This window comes from Argiope bruennichi, chromosome 2 (assembly GCF_947563725.1).
Source record: "Argiope bruennichi chromosome 2, qqArgBrue1.1, whole genome shotgun sequence".
Lineage (NCBI taxonomy): Eukaryota > Metazoa > Arthropoda > Arachnida > Araneae > Araneidae > Argiope > Argiope bruennichi.
This window is the reverse complement of record NC_079152.1, coordinates 21,058,502-21,074,479: the sequence shown is the minus strand read 5'-3', so window position 1 is coordinate 21,074,479 and position 15,978 is coordinate 21,058,502. Positions and strand designations below refer to the sequence as shown.

The 15,978-nt window shown below is 25.8% G+C and overlaps 1 protein-coding gene across 1 annotated transcript in view; it reads right to left on the bottom strand.

Moving 5' to 3' along the window:
* Nucleotides 1-2,227: 2,227 nt before the first annotated feature.
* The window catches only part of LOC129960185 (uncharacterized), a 61,871-nt gene continuing 48,120 nt past the window's right edge, over nucleotides 2,228-15,978 (bottom strand). The window contains exons 2-5 of the mRNA XM_056073400.1: nucleotides 9,379-9,441; nucleotides 8,426-8,482; nucleotides 6,767-6,901; nucleotides 2,228-4,868 (exon numbers count right to left, since the gene is read on the bottom strand). Coding sequence (XP_055929375.1) covers nucleotides 4,744-4,868; nucleotides 6,767-6,901; nucleotides 8,426-8,482; nucleotides 9,379-9,441 — 380 coding nt within the window. The 3' untranslated portion in view covers nucleotides 2,228-4,743. The remainder of the gene's footprint in view (nucleotides 4,869-6,766; nucleotides 6,902-8,425; nucleotides 8,483-9,378; nucleotides 9,442-15,978) is intronic.

The following is a 15,978-nucleotide window of genomic DNA, read 5'->3' as shown; positions in this document are numbered from 1 at the left end:
TTTTTTATTAGAAAAATCCTTATTAAATATGCAAGATTTTTCCTTGAACGTCTTTTAATCGTATTAGTTTTTTTTAATATTGTTGAAAAAACATTAATGCCTTACTTCTAAATTAGATTTTTTTACAGTTATTAACTTTGAACAAAACAAAAGAATCAAACTATTTTAATTAAATAAACAAGAAAAATGCATCCAATTTCAGTTGATTTTTGTTATGAAGGAACCATTTCACACTTCACAGTTCACTCTTTAATGTAATTAAAAGTATTATAAATGAATAAACTTCCAATAGATTTCTATATTTTTTATTAAAAGAAACTGACCGTGCCAGGGAAGTTTTAAATTAAGTAAACCTATTAGAGAAGATTCTTTTTTTCTTTCCTTTTTTTACAAACCGAACAAAACTCTTTAAAATTAGTTTCAGCATAAATATAGCAATAGATATACATGGGAGCAATCAGAACTAATACATTTTTCCCCTATAAAATGGATGAAAATAATAATGAGAATTATTCGCAATCAAATAATCTTTTTTTTTTTTTTTTTTTTTTTACAATCTATTATTATCAAAACGCAGCTGCAGTAGTTAGAATTTTACTTAATTACTTTAATCGTTCTTTGAAGAACGGATTTTAAGAATAAATCTTTAAGATCGTTCTTGAAGCAAAATTGGACTATAATTGACTTTATATTTTATTTGTATATTATATATTTGTTGTATGTGTTTTCAGTTGATAATATCAAATGAATTCATAACAGGCTTTATGATAATTCACAAGTGCAACAACCTAAAAAGAAGATTTTCAGTATGTGATCTTCATATACGTTTTTTTTCGTATGCGTTCTTCTTCTTTCAGCCTTACGTTCTAGGTGAGTAAGCGAGATCAAAAAGATAAACTGATGAAAGCAATTTGTATTTTCCCCAATAATTTTATAATATTTTGGAAACCAGAAGGAATGTTCCCCCCGAAATTTATCGCTTACTTATTAATTATTAACTGCAAGCTATTGGCGAACAATAGTTAGGAAAAAGCCTATTAGAGTGAGATCTTTGGCAATCAATCGTTAGAATGTGGTTAATACACAAATATCAGAAAACCGAATTGTACTTTCGACTTCTTTTTTTGACCGATTGAAACCAGAATTTGACATTTAATTATAATGAAAAATTATATACCAGATTTCCTATATTTAAGTCATTAAGTTTTTGGGTTTTCATGTTTAAATGCTTGTGAAAATATGGACTGATAGATGGTCAATCCTTTGGCAGAAATGGCTAAAATTCGATAAGATCTATACTTTAGATGTTGTAACTGTGAACTTAATTCCATTAAATTATGTTTTTGAATTATCGCGCTTATATCATGCAAGAGAACCGACTGACAGACGGACAACTCCTTGATGAATTTGGTTCCAAATTTGATATCCATTTTGAATTAAATAACTAGGAGAAAATTTCGTGTTGATATTTTTCACTTAGTATAAAAGAAAGTAACGATACGAATCTCAGCAAAATCTATTTTTTAGAAATATTTAAAACAATATAGAATCTCTAGAAAGTTTCAGGCACTAGAAAGTAATGAAAAAAATACGTATGTTGCAAATAATATTTTATTAAAAAGCTTAAATTACAGCCCGACTGAAGAGAGCAAACATCATAACATAACAATAAAAACAAATGTCAATAAATAAATGAAAAAGAAATTTGTAGCACAGTAATGAAAATAATTTACATAACAATGAAATGCACACAAAGAAAATATTATGAATGATTAAGTACTGAAAAACATAAAAACAAAATATCAATTTGTATTTACAAGATATGGAATAAAAAAAGATTTGAAGACAAATAAATTGCATTTTGTTGACCAGATTAATAAACATTGTAAATAAAATGGGATTCATCAGAATTAGAATTTTAAACAATCATGTGTCTTCGATTAATTAGACAATTCTTCTTTTATATGCCAGAATGTAAACAAAAAAAGCAACAAATTAATATTTTAAATAATGTGCCCTTTATATTATAAATGCTATATTTTCTCATAAGAAATTTCCTCTTTTTCACATTTGTTTATGAAATGAACATAAAAATGTTAAATATTTTTAATGTTTCTGAAAAATTAATAATTCTTTTAATAATTTGAAATGAAAAAAAAAATGCTTTTTACATTTCTGGCTATTATTAATTTAATATTCTTACTTTAACTAATATTTTAATTTTTAAACTGACTAAACATTCAGGAAATTTTATCAGATATTTAAAATGCATGAGAAAATATAGCACCAACATGAATAGTGCTTTTTACTGTGAAATAAAATCAAATATTTCAATATTTGTAAACTGACTATTGAAAAATATTAATCTTGCAGTTTCTTTATGATCCCAATTGTGAAACAAGCATTTTAAATGCAAAGAATACTGAAATAGTTTTTCTAGGTGACAAAAATGCACATTGTTTCATTTTACTTTCATTTGTAAATTTTTCAATTTTGCAACAGCTTGCAAATTTGCTAAAATATTTCACTTACGCACAAAACATATTTAAAACTATTAATTATTCAAATAATAATTTTTTAAATGATATATCAAAACTAATGCCATTATTAAAAATAAAATATACGAGGACTCATATTTACAAAATAAAATATTGAAGAATAATATTTACAAAAGAGCTAACCTAGCTATTCCAAGCTCTTGAAGGAAAATAAACAAAACTTTAAATTATAAATAAATTAAACATTTAAAAAAGACTTAATGTAACAAACATTTTGTCGGGATTGCATTTCAAATTTTTTCTAATCTAATCTAATTTATCAGTCTGTTTTAAACACTTTCTTGAAACAACATATAATCAGTAAATATATGTTTACTGCATATATGTTGTAAAAACAAAATGATGATATTTATAACTAACACTATGATTCAAATTTACTGTAGTAAAAACAAAATGATACTGATTATAACTAACATTACGATTCAAATTAATAGGACAATTAATTAGTAAACAATGTATTTGAATTCGAATTTTACTAACTAAAGAGCGAAACTATCATTGCCAGATTTCTAAGAAGAATTATTTCATGTAAATGTTCGAATTTTGATGAACATTTTTTGAATAATCTAATATTTGCAGCTTCGCATGATGAAAAGATGATGCACAATTTATGTTTAAGAATGGTTATAAATATGCTCAAGAAATCTTTTTTCTTTCTTTTTTTTTTTTAATTGATGCAGCGTTTCAAGCCATATTTTTGTTATCTTTTGGCAATTTTAATCTAAGCATTTTGTATGTTTAATAAAAGTAGAAAAGAAACGTTTATAATCATAAAATGACAAAAGTCATTACTTTATAATCATAAAACGTTTTTTTATTAACTACAACGAATTTTTAAATAGCTGCAAATAATAATAAAAAAAATAGTGAGAAATTAGAATATTTAATATTTAATGTCTAAACGAATATCTTTACATCTTACTTTATCTTTTAAACTGATCATGGGTTCAGTAAATTTTTACATTACTTTTTATATAGGATAGAAAAAAAGAGACACACAGAAAAAAAATTATTTGAAATTTCTATATTACATTTTTCTGAAAAATGATTCAAAATAGAAATGTCAAGTCCTTGGCAGTACAGTTTCAACATAGTCCTTCTCAGAGAATTTAAATTAAAACGTATGATCTAGTTTTAAAGCAAAACAGCTAACTTATACAGCCATGTAACTAAATATATCAAAAGTTAGTGATTCGATTGATTTCAAGTATTTTTATCATGTTTATCGCTTTTAATTGAAGAGTCGTAAAACCTTTTAACCACAGAGAATGGAAAAAAAATCCGTTACTTATCATTTAATTCATTACTCCGTCAATAAAGGAATTCTTAACTTATCATTTAATTCAGTGCTTGGTAAATAAAAGAAATTAATTCGTACAAACAAACTTTAAAGAATAAAACATTGCTGCCATTTTGAATAGCTAACAAGCATAAAAGAGCTATGCAATGTGTTCATTTAAGTAAAGATTCTGGTAACTATGATGATAAGAATGCATTTTGACTTAAGTCTTACTGCTAAATATACCCGTGGAACAGAAACTTCACCATTATTAACAAAAAAAAAAAGCAAGCGAAGCCTATTCAACCAAACAAAATAATAAACAAAAACCTTTTTCTTCAGTCTTTTTTTTAATTGTTTGTCTTATAGCTTTTAAATAAGCTTTAACTTTTAATTTTATTTTCAGACATAATTTTTCTATTTATGCCTTAAAATTTCTAATTTTTTTTCGTCCAGTTTTTTATTATAATTTTCTTTAGTGAATTTTTAATCAAACAATTTCCAAGTTCATAAATTTTTTAATGAGATTTCTTTTTATCCATACCTTAATTAAAAAAATACTTAAAAAGTCATAGCGTAAACTTTTTACAGGTAGGCTGTATTCAAGCCTATTTTTCAAATATTTTTTGTTTAACAATAATTATAATTTGTTATTATTATTAATATCTTACATACAATTCAAGGCAAGCAAATTAGCAAAATATTCGGCAACCAAGTATTGCCTTAAAAAAAAAAGAATTTGCAAAACTTCATTTGCAAACTAAGTAAGAGATTCCAGAACCTTCACTTCATTGATGAAAATTATGATTTACACTTATATATTGAAATGGGTGATAAATTTGACACTAATTGGGTTCTACCAGGAATGGATTGTTACATGATTTCACATGTGGATTTCTTTTCTTCTTATTTACTGATTCCGAATCGCAGGCCTTTGCCAGCTATGCGAATTTGCCGTTGCCTTCTGGTCTTGGCTAATGCTTTCAGCATGTTGACCAGCTGGGCAGCAGTGTAATCTCGCTTTTTGATGCCTGCGGAAATAGAAAAGAAATTCAAGGTATTATAAAGCAAAAATTATATTAAGAACACAATAATACAATTTTTTATTTTATTTTCCGTTTGAAGGGCATTCATTTTATTGATAGATGGATGATAATATTACTAAACAGTCAATTCATAATGACTGTGATGATGATTTGGTTGTCATTATATTTTATATTTTCCTTTGGTCATTTTCTTTGGAACTTAACTTATATATATATATAGAAGGCAGGTTTGAAGACATAGACGAGACGTTGTTATATTTTTAAATTAATTTTAATTTCCATTTCGTGAAAGCATAATTATTTACAAACAGAGATGTGGACAAGGTACGTCCACCACGGCGCTGCACAAAAGCAGAAGTAAAGAAGGAAGGCAAAAAGAGACGAACAAATGATCACTGATCTTATATAAGATGGGATTTCTGGCCACACGCCAATGGAATACATATGTTGATCTCTGACAAGGGCAACGGAAGTATCACTTTCATTTGATACGTAGTACTGATGGCTCATTAGTTTTACAGAGGAATTAATTAAACCGAAACTAGAATTGAATCAAGAAATAAGAGAATGAAATTACGATGGGCTAAATTAAGATAAACCTTTGGAAATTAATTTGGATTAAATTAAGAGTTTAAAATATCATTACATATATATAAATCTAAATTAAATCCTAATTAATTTCCTGATTTTTATCTTAATTAAACACATTTTGACTTCATTTTAAAGTGTTCTTTTATTTCCTGATCTAATTCCACCTTTTTTTATTTAATTGATTCTGCTCGAGCTCTAAAAATGCATACATCTGCACTTTCACAAGCTCCTAGTGAAGGGATAAAAATATGCCAGTCTAAACAAATTCTTTTAAAATATACCTATTTCCCCCTTACTTAATTTGACATGTATAAAGAAATACCTATCAGAATTTCACAGTACATAATCATGAGGATAAATATTTCTGCCACTTTTTTCTCTTTTCACTCTTGTGTTGTGATGTAGATTGACGTATCTCGTCGCTTCTTGCTTGTGCATAAATTATGCCTTCTGGGATGGAATAAAAGCGAAACTTAAAAAATTTCATTTTCCTCTTTCTCTTCGGCCACAACTCTGCTTCAAAAAAAATGTGTGGGTGTGTAGTGCATTTTCTAAGTCTAAATCTACATTGTACAGACGAAACGCAGAAAAAAAAAGGATTAAAATTTTATGAACTGGGAAATCATCTTATTTTGTTTCAGATAATTCCATTTTGTTAAATATTGTGTTACCAAGTGACTAAATTAAGTCTTTTTCTGCAGTAACAAACTAGGACATTAAATTATGGTCTAGCGATGAAATCCAGGCAAAATTATAATTATTATAGTATTGAGAATAATTTTCTCAATCATGTGATAAGCAAAAGTAAATGTCCTGCAAAAATATTGTTGCCAATAAAATTAAATTAAAAATGTAAATAAAATTGCGAAAAATAATCTCGCGATGCCCTATGAGGAAGTCAGGATTTCTTAGGGCATACTTAGGAAAAAGGGTGCTTTAATAAACTCAGCATAATATGGAAAAATCCTTTCTTATTCTTTGATTATACATATTTTTCTAATTTAAATCATCCTTTTGATTATTTTAATAAGTAATTATGTTTCATGCTATTAAATATATTATGTTAGTTTATGTTGTATAGTTGCCTGTATATAACATTTTTTATTAAATAAACTATGTTAGTTAATGTTGGCATTTAACAAATTAGCCTTTAAAGTTAGAATTGCATGAAATATTTTTTGCTAAATCTATTTTAATCTGTGTTTAAATTACTCCTAAAATTTCTTTTATGTAATTTTGATGAAAAATGCCCAAATAATATAACCTTTGTCAAAGAGTCTTTAGCCACTTACCATTATGCATAGTGTCGTCCATATTGTTTTCTTCGTTTCTGTAATAGGGTACATCTTCCGCAGCTGAACTGCCGTAGCGCTTCTTCCACCAATAAACATTATTCAAAGCTGTCAGATCAGCTGGCACAAATCCTTCTAAAACAAAAAGGGAAAATGAAGAAATTGTTATTTTTTTCTTCTGAAATCAAAAGATCATCAGCGTTTTATAATTACAATTTAAATAGATGTTGTAATGATTCTTTTCATTTATATATCTGAATGTTTACTTTCATATGTGCTTAGTGAGGACAATTTTCTTTAACTCGTATGGGTAATTATTTTATTCGATTGGAAGAATCAACTTTCAAAGTTCTGTCCTTTCTTTGAAAAGTTTTGTCTGATTAAATTACAAACAAATATGATTTAATAATAAAATGTGTGTTGTTATCAAAAATATAAAAACGTTCTTTTGTTGTACCCCTTTGTATTTCGAAACAAAAGTTCAACTTGGATATTACATTACATTTCTCATTAATGAAACTGAATAATTAAAGATCGAAATAAGATCTAGATTTCATTATTATTTTACTGTAATCTGCAATGTCTGAACCAACTGAAAATTTCGTTTTAAACAAAACGCAAATAATCATGCCTTTTCATGCTAAATATTGAATCAAAGATTTCCTATACTCAGCAAACAAATATTTCGTAAATACAGTGAAATTAAGCTTTTCAATCTTATTGTGTGTCAAATTTACATTTCTGAAATACTTTGCAGACCTACCATTGTATTAAAACAAGGAGAATGTCTATGCATTATATGGGAAAAAAATGAAAAAATTCGAAGGACAGGCAATCGAAATTACTCAAGAGAAAGATTTTTTCCCCAGTACACTAATTCTGTAAATTGAGTGGTCTGAGTGGTTGAGTGATCTATTTTTTGTGTTTGTGTGTATGCGCAAAAATGTATCTCTTGTATTTAATATTTTGATGCTCTAATTCTGCATTAAGTTTAAATTTAAACAAAAAAAAGGGAAAATACGAACTTTTTGAATGATAAAATAATATGTAAAAATAAGAATAAATGTATGTATATATTAAAAATCTAGGAATGAAAACAAAAATTGTAAAAGCATCAAAGACTAATTAGAATAGTATAAAAATTAATAATTATATTGAACTTTAAATGATTTTTAAGGAATTTTTTTTCTATGATATTTATTTTCGTAAAATTTCTTTATTCTAATAATTTTAATTTCTCATAGATTTACGATTTATTTTTTAAATTCTAGATTTTTAAATTAAAAGAAAAAAAATTAAACTTTAAAATATTTGATTCTATTTTTTGCTCATTAATAAAAACTTGTTTTTTAACTTAAATTTCTAACTTTCCCTTTTTAATATATTTCATAATTCATTTTTATAACATTCTTTTATTTGGAATTAAAATTTGATTCAAATGTATCTTTTAATTGGCAATTAATTTCTAAAATTTTAAGATATTGTATTGTTATTGGGAAGACGTACAGTTAAACTTAATTTCAAAACTCTAGCATATGAAGCGAAGATTCGGTTACAAAATTCTATCTTCCCAAACAAGAAAGAAGTTCTTGGAAATATATAAAGAAATAATATATAATCTGATGTGTAATTAAAAAAATAATTTCACTTTACTCTTACCTTGAGCCTTAGGATAAAGGAATCTCACTCCAAGCTTATTTTTAGGAAATGGACGATCTGAAAAAAAAAATGTCAAGATATTTCAAAAAGAAAATAAATAATCAAAAATGTTAGGAAACAAGAAAATATTGATTTAGATTTATATGATTCGCTGCGTAGTTTTGACAATAATGTGAAAAAAAAACACAAATATTTTGGAAGCAAAATTTTGTGGTCGAATATTAAATTGAATATTAAAATAAAGAAATGCTTATCAGAACATTCAGCTGTAACATGAATAAATATTCAAAGTGCAAAAATATTTTGCTTCCCAGGGCTATTTTGTTTTGAATTAATGAAGGAAAATTTAAATACTATGAATTATCGGCAAGAAATTTCCTGCATAAAATAAATATTTATAAGAGTTATTTTGTTTATCATTGAAGAAAATACATAGCTTTGAATACATAGCTTTTATTAAAAAATCTTTAATGTTTACTTAGTAGATATTAAATTATTTTGGATTCCTCTTTTTTTTCCTCACTTATAACTTAATTGAAAATTTCGAAAAGGCTTCATTGATTATGCCATAATATTTAATTTTTATTTGATTTGTAAGCATTTTCTTAATATTTCTAAAAAATATTTTTCGCTTTAAGTGAATAAACAGATTTTTAAGAAAAACATAACTGAACAGACAAGCTTCAGCAATATATCATGTATGAAATTTTATTATTTTGTATGAATTAGGATATATAAGTTTTGTATAAATTATAATATAGAATTGTTAAAATGGAAAAAAAGGAATAACATTTTGTACAATCCTGTTTAAATATATCAGGTATTTAATTATTTATAAATCTTTCAGAAATCTCATGTACACAAAAGTTTTCATCATGAAAATTTCACTGAAGAACTTTTTCTACCACTTTGCATTTTTTGAAATTTAAACATAACTGAAATATAATACTAACCATGAAAATACCCCAAGCTTCCCTTATAGGATCCAATGGAATTCATCCTTTCAGCATCTTCATCTGAAAATATAAAAAGACACAAATTAATCGAACTCTGGTTACATATTGGATTTTAAAAACGTAGGAAACTGCCTCTTAATTAGTAGGCTTGACTTAACGCAGTAAGTATTTAAGTGTAATAGAAATGATTAATAATGTTTTACACGGAATATATTATTTGAAGAAAGTTAATATGGATAATTGTAAAATAAACTGCTGTTGACATTTCAGATATAAATCCATAAACGAAAATTTCTATCATCAGTAGGGAATTCTAAGAACAAGCCAAGCCTAATCAATGTTTAATCATTTTTACTAATTCATTGCAAATAATGTTCTTCTCAAAGTGCATTTTCAAACTGTTCTTTCATTTAGAAATAATTGATGATGAATTAACAATATGTTTAACTTAGTGCACTAAACTTAACTTTTTGCACTAAAAGGATAACACGAATTCATTCTAGTTGTTTAAATACCATTGAAGGGATTTGTCAACGCAATTTATTCTTGTAACTTTACTAAAATTAGAATTTACTAAAATTACATATATATGTTTAACTATAATAATCACATCCTATATTAAAACAACTTATATAAATATTTTCTTGTTGTTAAGGTTTGGAGAATTCCAATAACAGAAAATTATTATTTTTTTCTGAATTAATTCGCTACATGTATTAATTTTTTTTACTGTCTCAGAATTTATCGAATAACAACAACAAAAAAATGTTATAGAAAACGATTCCAAAAAGTTTTAACAACATCTGATTTCTATATAAAATCGGAATTAGAAATTTTACAAATAAAACAACATTTTTTTTCAAATATTTTTCTCTATTACTTTAATCCTTAGCTGTCATTCTCTAAATATTTCAATTATATTAAAATTTCCTTATCATTAAAAATAAATGAAAATAAAGAAATAATATTCTGATATTCGAATCAAATTGGTTTTATTATAGCAGTTGAATTTTTTATAACAAACAAAAAATATTATTAATAATCTGAATCTAATAATAAATTCTCAAACATCAGTAAAATGCATACAAAAATTGCTAGGAATCAGGAAATAATGTTTTAAGATTTTTAAATTGCATAAAGTCATTTTTGTATAATGATTCTTTCTGAAATTCTCGACAATAAATCTCAAAACTTTAATTTTCAAAAAATTAAAAACCTCATTAAAATTTGAAAAATTGTGAGTCTGTCTGTATTAAATTTAGTCCAACAGTTTGAGCACACCTTTTATTATTACTTATACTAAATGAGGTCATTTAAATAAAAGACTAACATATATATGTATAAAAGGTTTACATATATATATGTTATACTATTAGTTAAGTATAGTTAATAGTTAACTTGGATGAAAGGAAATATCTTAAAAATTTTAATCTATTAACTACATATCATATGTTTCGAAATAAACTATTTGTTTCGCAAGAGCAAAAAATTTATGTATTTTAAAGCACGTAAAATTTCAAATCCCATGTTATTTAATATCATAAAAATTCACTGTAAGGCGAGTTTGTAATTTATATTAAAGGCATAGGTTTCGTTCATTGTGAAATTATTGCTTTGAAGAATCTTGTAAAGACAGACAGAAAAAGAGTAGAATGTCGACGCTTTAATATAATATGAAATTTATTCGCATCGTCAATCTAAAATAATTAAAACGTTGGGTTTTTTCCACGTTAAAAAAACCCATAGAAAAAGATTTAATCTGTGCTAAAAATCTTTCTTAATATGGTTGCCATGGCTACTCAAACAAATGACAACCACGGTTTTCAATTAAAAATTCCGCTGAAGTAATTATTTTCTCCATCAATTTATCTTTAGAATGTGACAGACTAAAACAGATTTATTTTATGAAAAAGCTTCTAAAATATTAAATTTTTTAAAAAAAATATTGAACAGAGAATTAAAATGTTATTCCAATTTTTACATTTCGTATCCATGTTTTATGTTTTATACTTTTCACCATTTTCTATTTAGCAACGATTGCAACATGTTTTGTTGCTTTTGTAAAAATAATTTGTTCTTACACTTTTAATATTTTTGTTAAAAACCCTCAAATGCTTTTACTTACTAATTAATCATTTGAGCAAAGGCAGAGCGAATTAATATTAATTCGAGATAAGCTGAAGACAAAGAAAAACTGAAAGTTTTTAGCTATCTGCGTGTAGAAATTTTTTTAAAACAGTAAATAGATTTGTAGATTTCTCTAAAATCTGTTGTAACAAAAGCAAACAATGAAAAATGTTACAAACTCTTCAAAAACTCGTTATATTTTATCAAAACACTCTTACTTTCTTCTAAAATGTCTCTGAACACTGTATTATATTTAAAGAACAAATTTTCTGACGACGAATTCTTTGAGCTGAGGAATTTAAAAAAAAAAATGGTTTCGAAGAATAATATTTTAATACTTTACTATTGAAATACAAATTAGTTTAGATATTTATGATAACAAAACTAATACTACTTGATCAACTATGTTTTATTTTACTTTATGTGATTTTAATCCCATTCATAGGTGAAATCTGTCATTTTATTGTATGTTTAAGTCATTTTATTATGCTTTAATTTTATTCCATTGACAATGCTTCAGAGAATAGTAAATTAAAAAAAAAATTAAACAGAAGCTACCGAACAATGAATAAAGTAGTCGTAACAAATAAAATCATTCCAATTTTTTTTTTAAAAATTTATTGACTAATTGTTCTCGCAATGAAAATTTTTACTTTCTAGTATACGAAGTATAGAGAATTTATAGTAATCGTCAAAAAATTCGAACTGAAGATTTTGACGAATCTCCACGTGTTAGACTTCTATGAGTTCGAAAAACATATTTTTGGAAAATGCCTGTCTTTGACAAAAGTAAATCAAAAACGCCTTGAGACAGATGGATGAAATTTGGTATGCAGGCTTAAAACCAAATTTTCAGATTTTTATCAAATTTTGAGCAAAATACGCTTAGAGAAAGTCTGTCTGTCCGGCTGTTCGAATATAAATTAGCACGATAATTACAAAACAAAGAGAGCTAGATAATTCAGTACTAGATAGAATACAAGCTAGAATTCGGTACTCAGATTTAACATCTGTAGTGTATTAAAGTTTGAAACAAAGCCATCAATAGGTTGACTGTCTGTCGGTCCGTACTTTCAGAAGCATGTTAACCCGATAATTCAAAAAACGCAATAACTTAAATAAATCAAATTTGGTATGTGATTTTGTGACTACAAATGCGGTTTTGTGTCAAATCTTTGCTTCAATAGATTCAGAAAACGTGTCTAAGTCACAGATTCGATTTCCGGATACTATTAATCGTATGCGAAGAATTAATCACAAAAAAAAAAAAAAACTCGCCAAAGATGACATCTATACTAATAATAAAGCTCAATGTGTGTGTGTGTGTGTGTGTGTTGGCGCTCTACAGGCCAGACCGTTTGACCTACAGCTACCAAATTTGGTACATGTATACCTTGGAGGTTGGGAATGTGCACCTGGGGTTCTTTTTTTCGAATTTTTAATTAGAATTTTAATTATTAATTAAAAACTAACTTTCCCGCCAAAAAATCTTTCATTTTCCCCACCGCCAACTTTTCCGCCAAAAATATCTTCCATTTTTCCCACCGCCAAATGAGAAAGGCTTCAGTTTTTTTTTCTCCCAACAGTAATGAGGCTAGGGTTAAAATTTTTCGGCGGATTATTTCAATCGATTCTGTTTATTTTCTTAATGTTTGATGCATTTAAAATTAAACATTGTTAATGAATCGATCTTTCAGATTCATTCTGATGTACTTTTGAATTAAAATAAAACAGAATAAATTAAATTAAAAATTTCTAATCCGCATAGCGTTACCCCAACTGGCGTAGAAAAAATCACGTATTTGCGTTACGTAACTGGCAAAGAAAATTCACGCATGCGCATTCTGTTCTGATTGTTGCCATAACAACCGTTATCAATGGATGATTTACATTATTTTTGGGTTAGTTGCCTGCTTTTGTAAGTAAATTGTACTTATGTTAGTTATATATTTTTTGTATATGCTTATAGTTTTAAGTACATCGTTTTTTAAGTAGTTTTTTTAAAACCTGTTTTCAACCGTTTATTTTAAACGATTCGTTTTATTTTCTTAGTGTTTGATGCATTTAAATTTAAACATTGTTAATTAATCGATCTGCTCATTATGAATCTAAGAAAATTTTGTTGACAAACTCTTGAGATATTACATAAATTAAAAAAGATATTCTTTAGTGCCCATAAAGTTTAAACGCTGTGTGACTCTATTTTCAGTAATCAGATTATAAAAAAAATGCTTTGTTTCAGTAAAAAATATTATTATATTAATTATAGTATTATAATATATAATAATAGAATTAATATAATAATATATATAAAATATTATATAAAAATATTAAAATATATAAGATTAATTCTTTCCACTTTAATTTAAACCATAAATTCTACGGGTGCTAACAGAAAATTAGAGAGATACATATTACGTTATGACTGAAGACCTTTATAATATTATGAATGAATTATATGACAATCAAAATTTGAAGTTTTAATATATTTTGATGAAAAAGCTATTAAAGTAGGAATTGCATAAAATATTTAATTATTAAAATTTTAACGAACATTAAGATTGGCGAACCGGCTGGTCGCCAAAGGCGGCTAGTGATAAATAAAATGAAAATACTAAATTCACGCCAAAAGTTAATATTTTATAACTATTGTAAACAATGCCATGCAAGGCATTCTCTGGGATAATACCTTTATTAGAGAGTATGCGAGAAAGTTTGGGGGAGACCACTGACGATGGTTTTAAGAAACTGAAAATAGTATTGCCTCGTTTCATTAACAAAGTTTTAAAATAGTTTCAAGGATGATGAAACAATGATTTTTTTTTTTACTACAACAATGAAAATAATTATTACAAATTATATGTAAAAAACTTTTTTTTAAATTAATTTTAAGGAATATATTGAAAAGGTATATTTGCAATACCTATATCAGTCTTTATTTTTTTTCCAAGAATGTAATAGCATTTTTCGAAATTTGATTTGCAACTTTGTCTTGATGAAGTTTAATTTTTTTAAGGTTAATGAAATTTTTTCAATAAATATAGAACGTAAACTTTCTCTTGATAGTATGTTGAATTGATTTAAACAATTTTTTTCATTCTTTTTATTTTTAACTTCGTATTGTAGGGAAACCCTGCAACGATTATAAACCCTTTACTGTAACTTTCTATCCATTGCCGGAACCAGGTTTGTATAATTTTTCTCTCCACTTTCGATAATAAATAGATATATTTCTGTTGTAATCATTTAGTCACGGTTCTGCGTTGGGCCTCAAAAATGCCTCAACAAAAATCGGAAAACATTTTGTGTTTTAGCTTTTTTAAGTTGTAAATATATGTTTTTTTACATTATTTATTGTTTCTACAGTTGTATTTAAAAAAAAATTTCACTTGATTTCTGCTTTGGCGAGTTTTCTCTTGTTGCCAGTGATTTCTCTTTAAAGATATTTTAAACAATATTAATCGTTTTCATATATTTGTTTGGAATCTTTTTTCCATGCAGAAGTAACGATAGAAGGTTTCTTTTCCCCTTTCCGAATATTAATGTAACTTGTTTTGCACTTAAAAATTTTAATATCCTACATTTCACATTGTTTTTGATTTAAAAAACAGAAACATTTATCTTTGGAAAGCGCAAAAACATATCTTTGAATCCACCTCCTGTTTATATGTGACATTTTGATATGCGTTAATAAATTTAACACAAAGAAAGAGAATCAAAGGTTTCATTCAGGAGTTTGATAAACGATCGCAGCGCCCCACTGGCAGCGACCAGAACTATAAACGGAATACATATTGCTCGTGTTAAACCTGATTCTGGCGATTGAGACATACAATATTATATATTTTGCATATTAATATGCAATATTATGTTATTATATATTTTGCATATTAATATGCAATATTATGTTATTATATATTTTGCTAAGAGGTATTTTAATATTATTTATTTATTCCATATTTGCTTATTATTTTTACTTAAATTTGTTACTTTATTTATATTCATTTTTCTGTGTACTGTTTTTGCTTGTTTTTTCAAAGCCGACGACATCGATGTCAAAGTCGAAAATTTAAAAAAATATGAAAAAGTTTAAGATAGAGGAAACCAAAATATTCTATTTGTGAAGATTCCGGAAGAATATTATTCAGATAAGAACATGCATGTTTAAAAAAATTAAAATTTTGTTTATTTACAATTTAAACTAAGAATTTTAAAATATGTGTTTCATATTTGCATAAAGAAGAATATATAATGTTTGTTTTTAATAGGAAATAGTTATGGCATTTTAATTTTTGTTAATTATTATTACTTATACAACATTTTTTTAAATTTAGCATTGATATTTTCATTAATTGTAATAAAGTACTTATAATTGAACATATTTACTTTATTCTGACAAACTGACGGAAATCTTATTGTGAAGTTTTAAAGTATTTCTCTTTTCGGATAATAAACTGTTACCAGGAATTT